Source organism: Globicephala melas, chromosome 14, assembly GCF_963455315.2.
Source record: "Globicephala melas chromosome 14, mGloMel1.2, whole genome shotgun sequence".
Classification (NCBI taxonomy): Eukaryota; Metazoa; Chordata; class Mammalia; order Artiodactyla; family Delphinidae; genus Globicephala; species Globicephala melas.
Window position 1 is genome coordinate 73,590,604 of NC_083327.1, and position 16,853 is coordinate 73,607,456.

The 16,853-nt window shown below is 41.1% G+C and overlaps 1 protein-coding gene across 4 annotated transcripts in view; it reads left to right on the forward strand.

Annotated features, from left to right (window-relative positions):
• The window catches only part of PLEKHG1 (pleckstrin homology and RhoGEF domain containing G1), a 223,313-nt gene that overhangs the window by 127,052 nt on the left and 79,408 nt on the right, over window positions 1–16,853 (forward strand). For all 4 annotated transcript variants that reach the window (XM_030853164.2, XM_060283667.2, XM_060283669.1 and 1 more), the window contains one exon: window positions 6,981–7,489. In XM_030853164.2, coding sequence (XP_030709024.2) covers window positions 7,082–7,489 — 408 coding nt within the window. In that variant the 5' untranslated portion in view covers window positions 6,981–7,081. The remainder of the gene's footprint in view (window positions 1–6,980; window positions 7,490–16,853) is intronic.

Sequence of the window (16,853 nt, forward strand, 5' to 3'; positions counted from 1 at the left end):
CCCTCTTGTATGAATCTATAGCCAAGTATAAGAAATAATGGACTAGAAATCAGAAACCATAGTCTCTGATTCACTGTTCAGGTTTGAGCATGATGTTACCTAACCTCTCTATCTTTTTTCCCATCTACAAAATGTTCTAAAGGTAATGACACATGTGAATGAACTGCGAGGCTCTGTGTGAGGGGGAAGGGGTGTGTGTTTTGTTTTGTTTTTTCAGGATAATTTTGATAGAGTTAAAGCTCTGGCGCATCATGGTAAGGCGGATCTGTTATAACAGAGGTTGTTCTGGTTATCTCTCGTTGCGTTACAAATCACTTCAGAGCCTAGTGGTTTCGAACAACAACAATCATGTCTAATCTCTCAAGGTTTCTGTGAGTCGGGAGTTCAGGAGAGGCTCTTCGAGGTGGGTATGGTTCAGAGTCTCCCGGTGCTGCAGTCAGACATGACAGGGCTGGGGTCATCTCAGAGGCTGCTCTCTCACACATCTGGTGCCTGAGCTGGAAACTCTCAGACAGCAGGGGCCACGTCAGCCAGCATCCCTTCAGCTTCTCTCTGCATATCAATGGGGTCTCACCACATGGTTTCTCCACAGCACATCAGTTTCAGGATAACCAGACTTTTTAATGGGGTGGCGCAGGGCACATCCAGACCCAGTTATTGCAAGGCCCTTCTGTCTTCGTGCTCTTCCGTACTTTAGGGCATTGGTGTCATGTTCATAGCTCAGGCAAAGATCCCTGCCACAACTGGGTCCCCGTGGGAAGGGAGAAGAACGTGGAGGACCAGTGTCTGATGCTTGAAAAGTGGACCCCCAGAGGGACATATATCTTTTCCACAGATGAGAACTTGACCACATGGCCACATCTAATGACAGGAGGCTGGGAAGTGTGCTCAGCTGAAACTCTATTCACTAAAGAAGAAGGGGGGGTGGGTTTTGGTGGACAACTACCCATCCCCCTGAAAGTGATAGCAACCCACAGAGTAGCTTTAACCCCACCCCATAATCTCCTTCACCTCCCACACCAAATCACCTCCAAAAAGCAGATAGTAAAAGTAAAAAAACTGTATTTACATGAAGAGACTTAAGGGAATTCCCTTAGGTCCTCTTCTAACCAAACCGACATGCCTGTGACCTGAATAGAAATTCAGGAGTCACCACCTTAGCTAAGGCAATTTAGCTAATATGTTATCTAACTCAATCCCTAGTCAACTGCAGGAGACATTGTACCTCTTAGTTTTCACTGACTGGACAGGAACCAGTTAGTAAATAATCTGAATATTTAGTATCAGACTTTACAGCCCAAAGAAATCTTTGATTCTCTTTCAACCCCTCACCTCTTGTTTGAACAAAAGCATTTTTGCAAAGCAGCTTTTCCTATCCTTGATCTTCTTGTCCAAATTTTTGCTTTACTGACTCTTCAATGATAACAAGACTTTTTAAAATTATTTATTTTGGAAAATTTTTTAATTTACAGAAAATTTGCCAAATAGTTAAGTGTTTCCGTATGCCCTTCATCCAGCTTCCCCCAGTGTTAACATCTTGCATTACCAGAGTACACTGGTCAAAACTAAGAAATTAACATGGTAAGAAGATTTTTTTACTTCTTCATTACCAAACAGCTACAAATAAAAATGAAAATCATGTTCCTTGGATTGAACACTCTGAGCAAAAACGTGTAATTGTAGCCTTGGACTTACCATTAATACAAGAATCATGTTGGTATTTTAGAAAACGAAGAGGTTGATATCTGGTAGCTTTTATCTACTGAGCCCTTCACTATTAACCCAGAGTTGTGTAGAGGAGAACTCCTCAAATAGTTGGTGTTGTCTTTGAAATATATAAATGAATATCTTTATAACTTGACTCAAAAATTTGTTTTTTGAATCATCAAGTCAGTTTACAACTTTGAGGCTCTACCAAAGACTCAAAGTGAACTTTGCTGGCTGATAGAATAACTTCTTCCTTATACTTTAGTCCCTCTATTTCCTCCTCTTCACAGAGAGTGTGATAAGGAACTACATAATTTTAGTTATTCACTGGTCCTGAGCACTATACATTCTCTGGATGTCCATGACTGTCCTGCCAAGGAACTCCAATTAGGTATTTGAAGTCTAGAGTAGCAATAAGCAGAATTTGGAAATCCTGATCACTCCTCCTCCCAGCTGTGCATATAGTTTTTTTTTTTAATTCATTCATTCATTCATCTATTTTTGGCTGCATGGGGTCTTCGTTGCTGCGCGCGGGCTTTCTCTAGTTGCAGCGAGTGGGGGCTACTCTTCATTGCGGTGCATGGGCTTCTCATTGTGGTGGCTTCTCTTGTTGCGGAGCACGCGCTCTAGGCACGCAGGCTTCAGTAGTTGTGGCACGTGGGTTCAGTAGTTGTGGCTCTTGGGCTCTAGAGTGCAGGCTCAGTAGTTGTGACGCATAGACTTAGTTGCTCTGCAGCATGTGGGATCTTCCCAGACCAGGGCTCGAACCCATGTCCCCTGCGTTGGCAGGCGGATTCTTAACCACTGCACCACCAGGGAAGTCCTGTGCATATAGTTTTGCCTTGCATTGTAAAGCTCTCCTTGGGTGTTGTGACAGGGTGTGGTCGGCTGTGGCCCCATCAGTCTCCCCTTCAACTTGTAAACATGGTCAGAGAAGCATGGACTTTTCCTGCCAATGAAAGTTCTGCTTCACCCCTAAATCAGCCTCAGAGGCAAGTTAGAGCCAAGAAGTGCTACTTTTGATTCTGACAGTGACATTCCAAAGGAGGGCAATTAAAATAGTGGACGTTTGAAGAGCAAACAAAGAAAAGCCAAGGAATTCAAGCTCTTTTGCCGAGAAAAAAATTAGGGAGGCTTGTCGTGAAGTAAGATGTGTGAAAGTTATCTGCATGGGAGCCATACAGCCATATTGTTCTTTTTCTTGAGAATGGGACGAGAAGGAATGTTTTTATTTTGAAGGCTTTTAAGCTACAGTACTCCTAGTTGTAAGAATCAAGGCCCCTCTACACGTGCTTCTGCCACCACCACGTCCAGGTTTACCAAGGGTCAGAAGGACCAAGACCCTCAAGGTGGGAAAATCAGCTTACTTTAGGGTATTCATGGTCAAAAGATCCACTAACATGGGCCATTAGCAATGATTGGCAAGTTCTCAGAAGTGGCTATATTATTAGTCCTGTGTTTGAGATCTGGTAAGAAAAAGAGAGAGGCTTTGAGAAGGAGAGCAAAGCGAAGCAGCAAGTTACCCAAATGTTAACACAATCACCAACATCTTTCACTCAAGGGGAGGATAAAGCTTTCTTTTTTTTTTTTTTTTAATTCATTTGTTTATTTATTTTTGGCTGCGTTGGGTCTTCATTGCTGTGCATGGGCCTTCTCCACTTGTGGCCAGCGGGGGCTACTCTGCATTGCGGTGCACGGGCTTCTCATTGCAGTGGCTTCTCTTGTTGTGGAGCACAGGCGCTAGGCATGGAGGCTCTAGCACAGCTGTGGCATGAGGGCTCAGTAGTTTGGCTCGCAGGCTCTAGAGTGCAGGCTCAGTAGTTGTGGCTCACGGGCTTAGTTGCTCTGCGGCATGTGGGATCTTCCCGGACCAGGGCTCGAACCTGTGTCCCCTGCGTTGGCAGGCGGATTCTCAACCACTGCGCCACCAGGGGAGTCCCGGATAAAGCTTTCTTGCTCTACAGTTTTCTTTCTCGTGTTTCAGTTTATCATGGGAAACCAGCTACCCCAATATCCAGTACACAGCCCTTGTCTCCCAATTCTATCTTCACTAACTCATAACAATATTGTATATTAACGAATGGAGTACAAAAAGATAAACTTCAAATTGTATTTACCTCTTCATTCACTATTATTGGAATAAAGATTGATAAGGAAGTAAGTTTAAATCTTACAGAATAATATAATTATCTAGAAGATTTCTAGATCAGCATTGTCCAACTGAAATACAATGCAACACACGGATATATTTTGTAATTTTCTAGTAGCCACATTTTAAAAGGTAAGATGAAACCAGTGAAAATAATTTTAAGAAGATCTTTTATTTAACCCACTATTCCAAAGTATGATTTCAACATATAATGATTTCAACATATAATTAATACAAAAATTATTAGTTAAGTATTTTACGCTTATCTATTTCATGCCACATCTTTGGAAGCTGGCGTATGTTTTGCACTTGGAGCACATCTCAATTTGGATGAGGTGCATTTCAAGTGCTCAGTAGTCACTTGTGGCTACTGGCTACTGTGTTGAGAAGTGCAGCTCTAGAGATAAATATTAATGATTGATGAATTGTATTAGGAGGAATAGGCCAGACAGAGTGGAAATCTTCAATTATTTTGAAGGAGGTGAGAACAAGACTAGACAGTTTTTATGAGGTACATTTCCTTATGTGGGAAAACTATAATTATATAATCAACGTAAAAAATGTTATCCATTAACAAATGCAGTTCCCTATTCTATGCCATTATATGACCTAGCTTTAAATGTTTCACTTCTGTCATTGGCAGTTTTGGAAAGTATTTAATTTGGGGCAGAAAACCCCAAGTTGGCTAAATACTAGAGATACCAAATATCTCAAATATTCCATTTTATTCTATTCAGTTGGCACTCTGAATGGGCTGGTCCAGTGGCCTAGAGCCCAAGGCCTGGTATTGGGACATATGAAGCCTTCCTTGGAACCAGGTCCAGCTGATGCTGGTATATAAGATTCACCCATGAAGGGATCCCTGTTGACCCGAGTATCATATCCCACCCTCTCCAGCCTTTGAAAGTATAAAAGGCACTAGCAGCCCTAGCAGCCCAACATGGACTCCTCTAAAACATCTGGTAATTATTTATGCCTCTTTAATCCCTTGGTCCCAATATTGGCTGGCTAACTTGGAGTGAAAGTAAGGAAAGAAATGAGTCTCTCTGTTGTGTTCATTTTTCACCATCCTGATAATATTTGCCAAGAGTGATGTTACTGTCAAATATGGTTTTCTCTACTGGAGAGAAGGTTGATTCTCATCCGGTCAGAAAATCAGAAGTTGTCCTGGAGACCAGTGTATCCAAATCTATGGGGAATAGATGATCTAGACCTTTCCAGATGCTCTTTCATATAGAGTAGTACATCCAACTTATGCTTGGTCCTAATTCATAGCCTCATTCGCCCATTGGGACCTTAAAGAACCCTTATATACTTATATAAGTTAGTGCCCATTCCTGAAAGTGACATCAGCCTCATGCTTATGGTTGTGATGGATGCCATGGTGTGTCTGCTCCTAATCTGAACTGCCCAGGACTTGCTTAACACCAGTCCGAGACATGGGTAAGCATCCTTTGCTGCAAACATACCTAAGTGCCCGGCTGCTGCTTGGATTCTTCCAGCACTCAGGTTGGAGCTGGATTTTCAGCACAGGTGCATGTTAACTACTATAACCAATCCATGTTTTATAGGCCATAAAGCCGTTACAGAGCAAGCAGAAAGAATATTGCAAAAGCTTTAAAAATTGGGGGCCAATATACCACGTGGTAGTGGTTATGCTGGTAATTTACTGCTTTTCTGCACGTTTCTTACCGTTCCTTCTTGTTGACCCATTAGTTCCTTTACTTGACATTCATAATTTTAATAATTGCAGTATAATCTTGCACAAATATTTACCATGGATATAAACTATCTAGAAAAAGTCTGGATGTTGAAGGATATAGACTTGATGGGTTCTTTTTTATTTTGGAAATATAGGTACCAGCTGTTTGATGATCTTTATTATCGAGTCAAACCCAATTCATGTTCCTTTTGAAAAGACGATCATTAGTCTATATTCTTGTTATTGTATTTGTCTTATTATAACCTTCCATACCTAAGTTTCCCTCTCTTATTTTTCTAACAAGACCTATAAACATGGATTTTGGTAGATTTTGAAATGAAACAAATTTCTTCGCTAATCACTCTCTTTATTGCGAGGCATTTTGTTTCTGTAAACCTGGGATAGCATTGCTAGGGGGATGCAGTGTGGATCCTGCCTTTCAAATGAAGAAGATTGGAACTTTGTGTGTTTCACCAAAATAGCTTCTGCAAGTTTAAAGTCCATGAAAGGTCTTTTTTGGACCCAAGATTTAAGTGCTGTTATTTAATTGCATGGTCACACTGTCATGTTATTGAACTCTACGTGCAGAACATGTAGTTCATCAAATATACTCTGTAACAGCGTAACTCCATGTATACCGCAAATGGAATGCCAGCTTTCAAGAAGAGATTTGGGGAAATGTTCTGATGGGACGGTTAAGTTTTAACGGGGATGTGAGTCTCAATATTTTGGGCTTTCTTACCCAGCATTAGAAAATTATTGTCCATGTGACACTTTCTTTAATGCTGTGTAAAAGTAAAGTGTAAAATTGTCAGCATCGTTAAGTCAAGTAGTGGTGCTTCCAGGTTGGTAGCTTAAAATTTTGTGGAATTATAGTGGAATACTTAAAATCTAAAACAGTGCTTCTCAAAATACCGTAAGAATCACGTAGGTTGTGTTTTAAATACATAAGCATCACCCGTGGTGCTTGTTAAAGCTCTAGGTTCCTTGTGCCCTGAGCCCTGAGCCTTGATTTAGTAGATCTGGACTAATCTGCTCTATTAGTCATCCCAGGTGCTCACACTTTGAGGCGTGGATGCAGTGCTTCTCAAACTTTAAAGTGTGCGCACACGGCATTGGCGTCTTGGTAAAACGCACTGACGGTCAGTAGGTCCGAGGTAGTGCCGGAGACTTTGATTCTGATGCGTTTCCATGTGATGCTTTAGAAACTCCAACTCTGCAACTCAGCGTCCCATGGGTATTTCCATGGGAAATGGTATTTACATTTCCATCTATGACTAACTTGCTACCTTTTCGCTTTTGACTGCGTAGATTGAGCTAGGTTTTAACCGCCTTTAAACTTTCTGTTTGATATAATTTTAAAATACTTGCCTACCTTGCTTATCTTGTCCTTTTCCTTATTTATTTTTCTCGTCCGTATAGATGTGCACCAGTTGCGTCTTGAAGTGTCATCAGCTGTAACACAAGCTCCAGATCCCAAAACCACAGCCAGGCCCTCCCGCTGCTCCCAACAACTGAAAGCCATGGAGCTTTCCGACAGCGACCGCCCGGTCAGCTTTGGTTCCACGTCGTCCTCGGCCTCCTCCCGGGACAGCCATGGTTCCTTTGGCAGCAGAATGACCTTAGTTTCAAACAGCCACTTGGGCTTGTTTCCCCAGGATAAGGAAGCAGGGGCCATAAAGCTGGAGCTGATGCCAGCCAGGCCGTTTTCCAGCAGCGAGCTGCCGAGGGACGGTGCAGCCGCGCAGCAGAACACGGACCAGGGCAGTGAGAGGCAGCCCTGGGCCCAGCACAGAGTGGACACCAACGGGGCGGCCAAAACGGGGGCAGAATCAGCCACCAGCCCCAAGCTGCTCTATGTGGACAGAGTGGTGCAGGAGATTCTGGAGACCGAAAGGACTTACGTGCAAGATTTAAAAAGCATCGTAGAGGTAAGGCGAATTGTCGGCTTCTAAAGTTTGTCCTGCAGGATCAACCTGTTCGCAAAATAAAGAGCAAAGCCAGGTGTCTTCTAAGATGCAAGAGTGGTGTGAATGTTTAAACAGATCATAACTTAAGAGAACCCCTAGGGCCATCCTCTCTGTGTTAAGATCCTCTTAATATTTGCATTCACAAATTGATTACACGCCAGGAGTAAGAATGATGATACCAGTGCATACACCGGTGTGTTGTGTTAGTGAATCCTGCCCCAAAGGTCTGAGAGTCTCTGGCAGAGCGTGGAGCAGACAGAGGATGGAGGCTTCCTGACTTGCAGGTGTCAGGTGTGTACTGACTGAGCCCATCAGGCTATCTTCGCCTTAATCACAATTGTCTCCTGGTGTCTGGAGCTTCCAAATCTATAGATGCCTGTGTCTCACCTCCAGAGACCGATTTCCTGGGCCTGGGGTGTGGTCTGTGGGTAGGAGGAAATTATGGAAGATCCCCAGGTGATTCTTCTATGCAAACAAGCCTGGGAATTACCGTTTGATGCTGTTTTCTGTATTGGTTGGTATCTGAGGGAAGGTGGTGAAAGATAGAGAAAAACCCTGGGCTTGTTTTTAGGCATTTACTTTTCTTTTATGGTAAGCAAGTTTGCATAAATTCTTTGACTCTCTGCAAATTGAACTCAGCTCAGGTACCAGATCGCAGACTCTGGAAATTCAATTATTAATTTGTTGTTGTTGTTGTTTTCTCTGTATCCTTTCTTTTTTTTAAGTTTTTATTTTATGTGGGAGTATAGTTGATTTATTCAATTATTAATTTGACTTTGATTTAGAGTTGTTTTCAAGGATAAAGTAAGAATTACCAGAGCCACTCAGATATTAATTCATTCTCAATTAATGATTTAAAATATTAGTATTAATAGTTCAAAGGCAAATTGATATTATCATAAAGCTACACTCCCTTTGCTGCCTAGTACTATCCCAGATTCTTTCATCCGTTAGTGCCTTCTTCCTGTTTTTAGAACTTTTAATCTAAAATGTGTTTCAGAATAAAGTGGTGGAATATTTGCTGATGAGGACATTCTCCACCAAATACATACATTCTTATAGCTTTAGGGGAAAAACAAATTCTAAGACACAATTGTGTGTTGAGTTCCACAAATGATCGAACCAGACACTGTCTACTAAAAATAGTTATGACATAACTTCCCAGTAAAAATAGAAAAATCAATTGATGCTCAACCAAAACAATATGTGATACCAAATGTAGAATAAACCAGGCCAATTGTTTCTTTAATTTCATCAATGATGTCATTTGTACTTGAGAAGAAATACCTGTGAACTGCCCAAAATTTTGGAACCTCTCAGAAAATTTATGGTTGTCAAAGCTTTCTTTGGTCTGTCCTTTTTTCTTTCTTTCTTGGAAACTTTACCACTTCATCAAAACTCACCGTACTGACAGAGAAACCTTCAGTGACTAAGCTGGGATTCTGTGAACACTCTTTTTTCTGAGGCTGATTGACAAACCTTAGGTGAGAAGAAATAAGGTAAGATGTGTATGAAAGAAAACAGATCAAGACAGATTTTTTTTCTAGAAAGTTTCAGCAGAAGTTTTATTCCAAGCTCTCCAAACGTTCTTGTCTTTTTTCCTTTATCGGTGCATTACCCATGTTTTACACTAGGGGTTAGTGGACTTTTTCTATAAAGGGCCAGATAGTAAATATTTTAGGCTTTCTGGGCCCTAAGCTGTCAGTCCTAACTGCTCAGTCCTGCCACTGTAGCCCAGCAGCAGCCCCAGACACTATGTCAATGAAGGGGCGTGTAAGTTCCAGGAAAACTTTATGGCTGGGCTGGACCCAAGGGCCATGGTTCGCCAAGCCCTGTATTAGACTATGAATTTGTGCCTGCATTTCATCAACTGTAAAATGAGACTAATAATACCTGCCTTATAGGGTTGTTATTATGAGAATTCAACTTGATAATACATAAAAAGCTCACACGACAGCGCCTGCAACGTGGTAGGTGATTAATAAGTGGAAACTATCATCATCACGGACCTCTTCTGAATTTGCTGGTTGAGAGTGAACAAACCACTCTCGACCGGCCCAGTTCTAGCTGTCTTACCTGAAGTCTTTCACAAAAATAAACAGATTAGTAATTCACTACAGCAGAAATTTAATTAGGAAAAAGTAATTTAAAATGGGTGATTCCAACATGATTATTTTGAAGGCAATTGGATTATTTCTGAGGAACCCACAGAAAATCTGAGGTGACACGTAAGAGGGAGAGGAGAGATGAAGAAGGTTGTTGGAGGGAGGGTGCTTGGGAGAAATGTCCCAAATATAGAAGGAGGCACCGGGTAGGAAGAAGTAGATGCTGCTCTGCTCCAAAGTCACCGGGATGCTTCGAGTCACATCCCCTCCCCACCTAGGAAAGTGCAGAGTCTCTTCAGATCAGGATTGGTCACTGCAGCCTCTTCTTGACACACTTCTGTGTGTGACCACCTCTGTTTCTCAAGATCACAATTTTCACAAAATTGTGAAATTTTGTTTTATCTAGTTCTTTCCTTTATGGAGAGTAACCAATTATTTTCTAGCTTGCAGCAACCTTACCCAATAAAGACTGTTATGAGGGGTATTCTTTTAAAATACAAAGCGTCAGCTCCCTTAAAAATCCATTTTTCTTGATCCATTTCTAACCTGTTTTTATAATTCTTTAGCTGAGTTCTCTAACATCCTCAATTTTTCAAATGCAGAATTTTTGGTTGGGAAAAGGGCTACTTAGTAACAACCTACCATAATCTCTCACGACACAAAGAGACAGAGTTTGTTCGTTGACTTTCTAAGCAAGAATTCTTTCTGGAAAAAAACATCTAATCATTTATAGAGATAACTGGGAAGTCATTTTTCACTTATGCAGTAGCACAGCTTCGGACTGTCCACACTCTCTACTTTATTGACTTCCCACTAACTAATATCCTTCAATAATCAGTCTCGGTTTAATTAATTTTCCTGTAAGCGGTACATTTTATCTGTAGTATATCCTATCCATACATAATCCTCACCACTCAGGTTTAGGTTTAGTTCTTAGAATTTATAAAAAGAAACATCTTTGTGAAAGGTCATTGATATATACACTGATTTAGAAGATGTTAATACTGTGTGCTTTGATAGCTCAACATGGTACCAAATAGCATCAGAGTAGCTTATTTCTGAGAAGAGATCCTGCTGACCTTATCTGGGCAATAGGATTCCCAGATGTTAGTTACAAGGCAAAGGAGGATGTATATCTCTCTTTCCCTACGTAGAGACATTGTATTGAAATAATCCCAAATATATTGAGTTTTTTTTCTTCCCCATGCCGTTTAGGAATTCAAAAATGAATTCCTAATGCTTTCTGAAAATTTAACTGAGAAATGTTATTGTTCTTATTGTTATTGGTCTTCATCCCTTGCATCCTCCCCAGACCCTTTTCTCTGTCCCCCCATCCCCTCCCCATGGCTACTCCATCCTCTGCTCCTTTGCCTGACATCCTAGTGATTTGCTTTTGTACACTTGACACTTGAGAGAGAGAGAGGGTGAGGTCTTGACTATCACCCATACTGAAAGAAACAATAGAGCTGTTATTTCCATTTCTATATATGGCTCCTAATAGCATTCACAGATAAAATGAGATAATAAGTATGAAAGCAAGTTTTAAAAGTTAAAAGTAAAATCGCCAATGATACAATTTGTGGAGAGGGAGAAATTCATAGCTGGAAAGTAGGAAATAAGGGTTTCTTTCATGTTTAATGGGACGTTAGATTGACTGAGCAGAGACTCTCATGTGTAGAGGGGGTTTCTTTAATCTTTCTAAATGATCTATAAAAGAGCCTTTGACAGTCTCATAAACTTGGCCCCAGATATAGTTCATGGCCTGTTTTAACCTTTTTAGGAAAGTTTTTAAATAATTCATAGCATTATGTAATACTGTGTAATTAGAAGTTACATCCCTACTACAAAATGGCATCTTTGAAGTATAAGAAATACTAAATTAAATCATCTTTTGGGATGCTGAGGACGTGTATTTAGTGAGGAAAAAGTGGGTAGAATATTAAAAGTAACATGTGAGTTTTTTTTTTCCTATCATATTCCAGAAAGCTAAAATCCTTTTCCGAGCACCTTTATCCTTACAGTGTGTTAAAAAGTTAAGAAGTGATTATTATAGCTTTACTGTGTAAAATTTAAAGAGCCAAAGCCTTAAGCAATCCTTGTTGAAAGCATTCAGCATTGTTCAAAACCTGTTGCTACACAAGGATTATACTGTTGATCTCCAACCCCCAGCTCTTGTATTTATTGGTTGACACGGACTCTTTGTTTATCGTGTGATAGTACAGACAGTGGCAGGGTAGGTGGATGAGAGAAGGATGCTTTCCACACACTTAGTGATATGAAGCACATTGAAAGCTATTCTGCCCGTTGCCATAGCTTAAAGAGGCTGCCCTTAGCACCGGAGGTATCCGTTAGTGGAAGGAGAGCTCTCACGCTTGGGAGGTGAGCCTCTCCCAGATCTGTGCAGAGTGAATGAAGGAACCCAGTGATCACACCCAGGGCATTTGTGCAGTGACTCCACCCTTGACTCTGCCTGGAGACTTAGGTCTTAGGCTGGTGAGCTGACTAAGACTTGGATAAAATGGAATCTGAGTGGGCTTTTGTCCTATGCCACCCCTCAAGGACAACACTGTCAAGCTTGGAGGTGGTTTCTCTTGAAGCCTGGCTTCCTGGATTCTGTTGGAGAGATAAGATGTTTTGGTGTGGAAACGTCAGTGTATGGCTCTGCTACTCTTTTCCCTTGGCCGTGAAAGGATGGCTTTACATGGGCATTCCCTGGACCAGCCATAACTGCTTAGCATACTTGACAAGAGGAGAAAGGTTTTGAACCAAGGGAAAAGGCTGTTGAGATGTGGTGAACTGTCATAGATTTTATTGTCTTTCTATTTGCAGATGTCCTCACTCACTACTTTCCCTCCAGTTTAAATAACAGTTATTAAACTGGCACTTTTTATGAGTTTCATTTAGACTAAGATTTTTTGAATATTGAGAGAAGTATGTGTTCAACGCTAGAGTGTAGGACTTGTCGGGGATTGTTTTTAATGAAGGCTTATTATGTGGGTGGGTTTAACAAAGAATTTATGCTGTAGTACTTGGCATAATATAATGTACTTTTTCTTTTACATGGCATTTGAGCATTTTTGTTTGAATGGGTCTGTTTTTCCTTCGAAGGACTTTTATCACGGTGAGTGAATGAGATCTTTCCTAAAACCATTTAAGATCTATGGTAATTTGGAAGCACACCTGTTAAGTAGTTTCATGCTTATGTAGAAGTTATTCCTCAAATAGCACATCTAGCCACTCTACAGGAGGCCCCCAAACTTCGCTTTGACTGTTTCCATGCCTCTTTGTTGTTGTTTCGCCCCCCTCCTTCCCTACCCTACCCCACCCCACTCTCATTTCTTGTCACCTTAACAACGACAGAAACTTAGGAGGTGAGAACATAGTGATTTTGAGTGTTCATCTCTTCTACTGGTTACAGCCTAATATGGGAGGGAGGGCAGGGACCTGGCCTTTTAAGTCTTTTGTCCATTTAGAATGTTCTGACCATACCTTATGATTAATTGCTAATGAACATCGAAAATAGGCCAAGGTGGGCAGCATTTAGTAAAAGCAAAGTGAGTTGAGGTTTGCAGAGTTGCTGTGCAAAAGTAGCCGTGGGCTGTTCACACGAGTTCGTGTATAATGATGATGTCAGTTTATTTCCTCCAAATCGTTCTGGCTAGATCTTGAGTCAAAACTTAGGGAAATTAGTCAAAATAACGATATTGGTCAGATTCTTCTGGGAGCGCGGTAGACAGTGAGTATCACCGACGTGAAACCTTAAGCTCTGTGACCACACCTGCCACCTCAATGAATCCGAACAGCTGTAAACATACTTCATAGCTACCACTTCTAAATTTTCTAGATATGTGCCTTAATAACAAAAACACCAAAAAACATGAACAGCAACTAATATTTGAGTACTTACCACATTTCAGGCACTGCATTAAGCACTGAAAGCCTCAGTCACAGCCCCATCTTGTGGGTACTATCATTTCTTATTTTTAGCACAAGAATATTGCATGTACAAAGGGTAAAGGAACTTATCCAACGTCTGTAAATAGTTAGTGGTAGAACTGGAGCTGGAACCCAAGTTTCACTCTAAAGCCCATCTTTTACTCCTACACTGTTATTGTAAATCTCCTCTTATTGTCTAGCGGAGGGCTCAGAGATTTTGATCTTCTTCTTAAGCTCTCTAGGGCAGGGTGTTGCAACAGCAGGACAATAGACATTTGGGGCTGGATAGATGTTGGCTGTAGGGGATAGTCATGTGCATTGTAGGATGTTTAGCAGCAAACCTGGCCTCTACCCACTAGATGCCAATAGAACCACCACCATCCCCACTCATGACAACCAAAATTGCCTCTAGACATTGCCAAATAGCCCCCGAGGGACAAAATTCCCTTGGTTGAGAACCACTGTTCCAAAAATTTGGAAGGCATAATGTATAAGAGTAGGCTAAGCCACAGTAACAAATAGGCCCCAAATTTAGTGACTTAATACAACAGAAGTTTCTCCTTTTATAGTCACGTATGTGTGTGCTCAGGTTCATGGGAGTTGTGCTTCTCCATGCAGTCATTCAGGAACCAAGCTGATGAGGCTCTGTCCTCTTCAGCACGTGGCTCCAAAGGTTGTGCTGGGGTCTGTGCCATCTCAGCTAGAAGGACAAGAGGACATGGAGACATGCATTGGGGAAGGGGTCGGGGGTTCTGGGACAAGCATAGAAATGGCTCACCCTGTCTATCATTCCACATCAAACTCTAAGTTTGGAGATATAGTCTAACTGTGTGCCCAGAAAAAGTAGGAAACATTTTTGTGAGCAATTGCCAGTGTACACCATGCATTACATATATCTGAAACATTCTCTCATTGTAAAACCTACACCGTGTGTCCCACCATCCTTAAAAGTAAAAATAAAAATACATGAAGAAGGGACTTCCCTGGTGGTGCAGTGGTTAAGAATCCGCCTGCCAATGCAGGGGACACGGGTTCAAGCCCTGGTCCGGGAAGATCCCACATGCCGCGGAGCAACTAAGCCTGTGCGCCACAACTGCTCAGCCCGCGAGCCACAACTACTGAAGCCCGCGCGCCGAGAGTCTGTGTTCCGCAACAAGAGAAGTCACCGCAATGAGAAGCCCGCGCACCGCAATGAAGAGTAGTCCCCACTCGCAGCAACTAGAGAAAAGCCCACGCACAGCAATGAAGACCCAACACAGCCAAAAATAAATAAATTAATTAAAAAAAAAAAACATGAAGAAGAAAGCAGGAAAGATTTTGATAATGCTTACTGCCAAGATTATAGTTACTCTCTCTACTAAATGACCCTATAGAATGTTTGAAATGGAATTCTTCATTTAGGACCTGGAACAGATTCAGACCAATGTATCTTCTCTTGTTCCTCCCCTCTTTCATGTCTCCATCACCACCACCCTCTTTTTCTCCCATGATTCCTAATGCCCTCTCCTCTTTTATTTCTGTAGTTTTTCCTATCCATACGACCTGTCAACAGGGCTCTTTGAAATTATTGAACATAATAGGTAGTACTTCAGTTTAAAAAGAGGCCTTTGGGGTCTAGCATAGTTCAAAGGCAGGGATGGTACTTCTCTTGCTAGTGTTCTGGAAACCTCTTGAGTAGACTGGAGTCAATGAGGATAATGGACTAATGCCATCAAACCCTTAATAGGAAGCTGCAAGTTTATTGCCACACTGATAAAATTTATAAGAAAATTGAATGCCCTCCTTTTCACTGCCCTGCCCTTCTCTTAGACTCATTTCTGTAGCTATTCTGAGAAGCCAAAGTGAGAATTATGGACACTTGAAGAAAAAGTAAGCAATGAAAAACCTAATTGTTGAAAGTGTTTTCATACATTCTTGGGCCTCGCACCCCCTAAATCAACTGACGTCATTATGGATGGTTTTCCGTGAGAAGCTGAAGTCAACTTGCATCTTTCCAGAGGTAAACTTGGAGAAAGTAAATTTACCATTGATAAATAGTAGTCTATTTATATTGTTAACCTTTACCTGGAGTACACTTTTCAAATTACTAAGAACTCTGTAGCAATAGCATAATGAACACCAGTTGGTATAATAATTATGAATTTAGTGATGTTCCTCATTGTCTCCTTAAGAAATACTAAACCTCAGGTAGTGGAAAAGTCACCTTTGTGTTCCTGACAATCCTGACTTGTGACTTGCTTCTTTATTTTTTAAACTTCTTTAGTTTTTATGACTTGCTTCTTGAAGCTTGGGGCTGGAATCAATAGTTGAGGTCAGTCCAAAGATGTCCAGTGTTGGAGGACATTTTTACCAGGTTGCACGAGTTCGTGATCTGAGAAGAGATTATAGTTGCAGATTGTTTTTAGCTTCCATATCATATGTCTAAGACCCGAGAGAGAGAGTACAGATGACAGAGGTAAAGAGCTATATGAATTTCAAAGTGCCTACAATCAATTCTGCTATAATTCAACATACGACCTATGTGCTCCTAAAAACTACTCACTATGCAAAATCATATGAGGGAGAAATGGAAAAATGGGTTCCAAGCACAATACTCAAAAACATCATCAGTGACACAAAAAAAGAAAGATAGGAATCTAACAAAAATGGAGACAGTTTTATACATGTTAAATGGTTAAGAAATATATACCTTCTATAGTAAATATGATACTTTACCTCGAAAGAAAACCCTGAAATTTCTTGTGGGAGCCAACTGATTCCCACAGCTGCCACCCTCTGTGAGAGGAAAAGAACAAAGAGGAGTGAGAGAAAAAGAGTGAGAAAAAAAGAACAATAAAGAGGAAAAAGAACAGAGAAGGAAAAATATAAGGTAGGCTAAGAGGAAGGAGAGAAAAACTGAAGAGAGCAGAAGCCATGTGCAGGGTTGCAGTGTGAGTTATTATGGAGTAGGTTTACCTGACATCGATGCGAAGTTGATACACGTGCCGTGGATGGGTGCGGCTTTGAGGCACACAAGGTGGACTGAGGTGGACTGAGGTAGCTGGTATGTATTTGAGGTGTGTGTGTGTGTGTGTGTGTGTGTATTTGTATTTGTATTCCTCTGCTGCTCTTTGGAAGTGGCTGTACTTTTCTCTGCTCACCTAGTGTTTATCGTGGATGCAATCCTGCCTAAGCAAAATTCGGAAATTTAAGTTCAAGTTACTCCCTAGTATATTAATCATGTGGGAACACATTCGTGTTTTCAAAGCAAATGTTAAAGCAGAATTGACTGTACTTATTCTCTG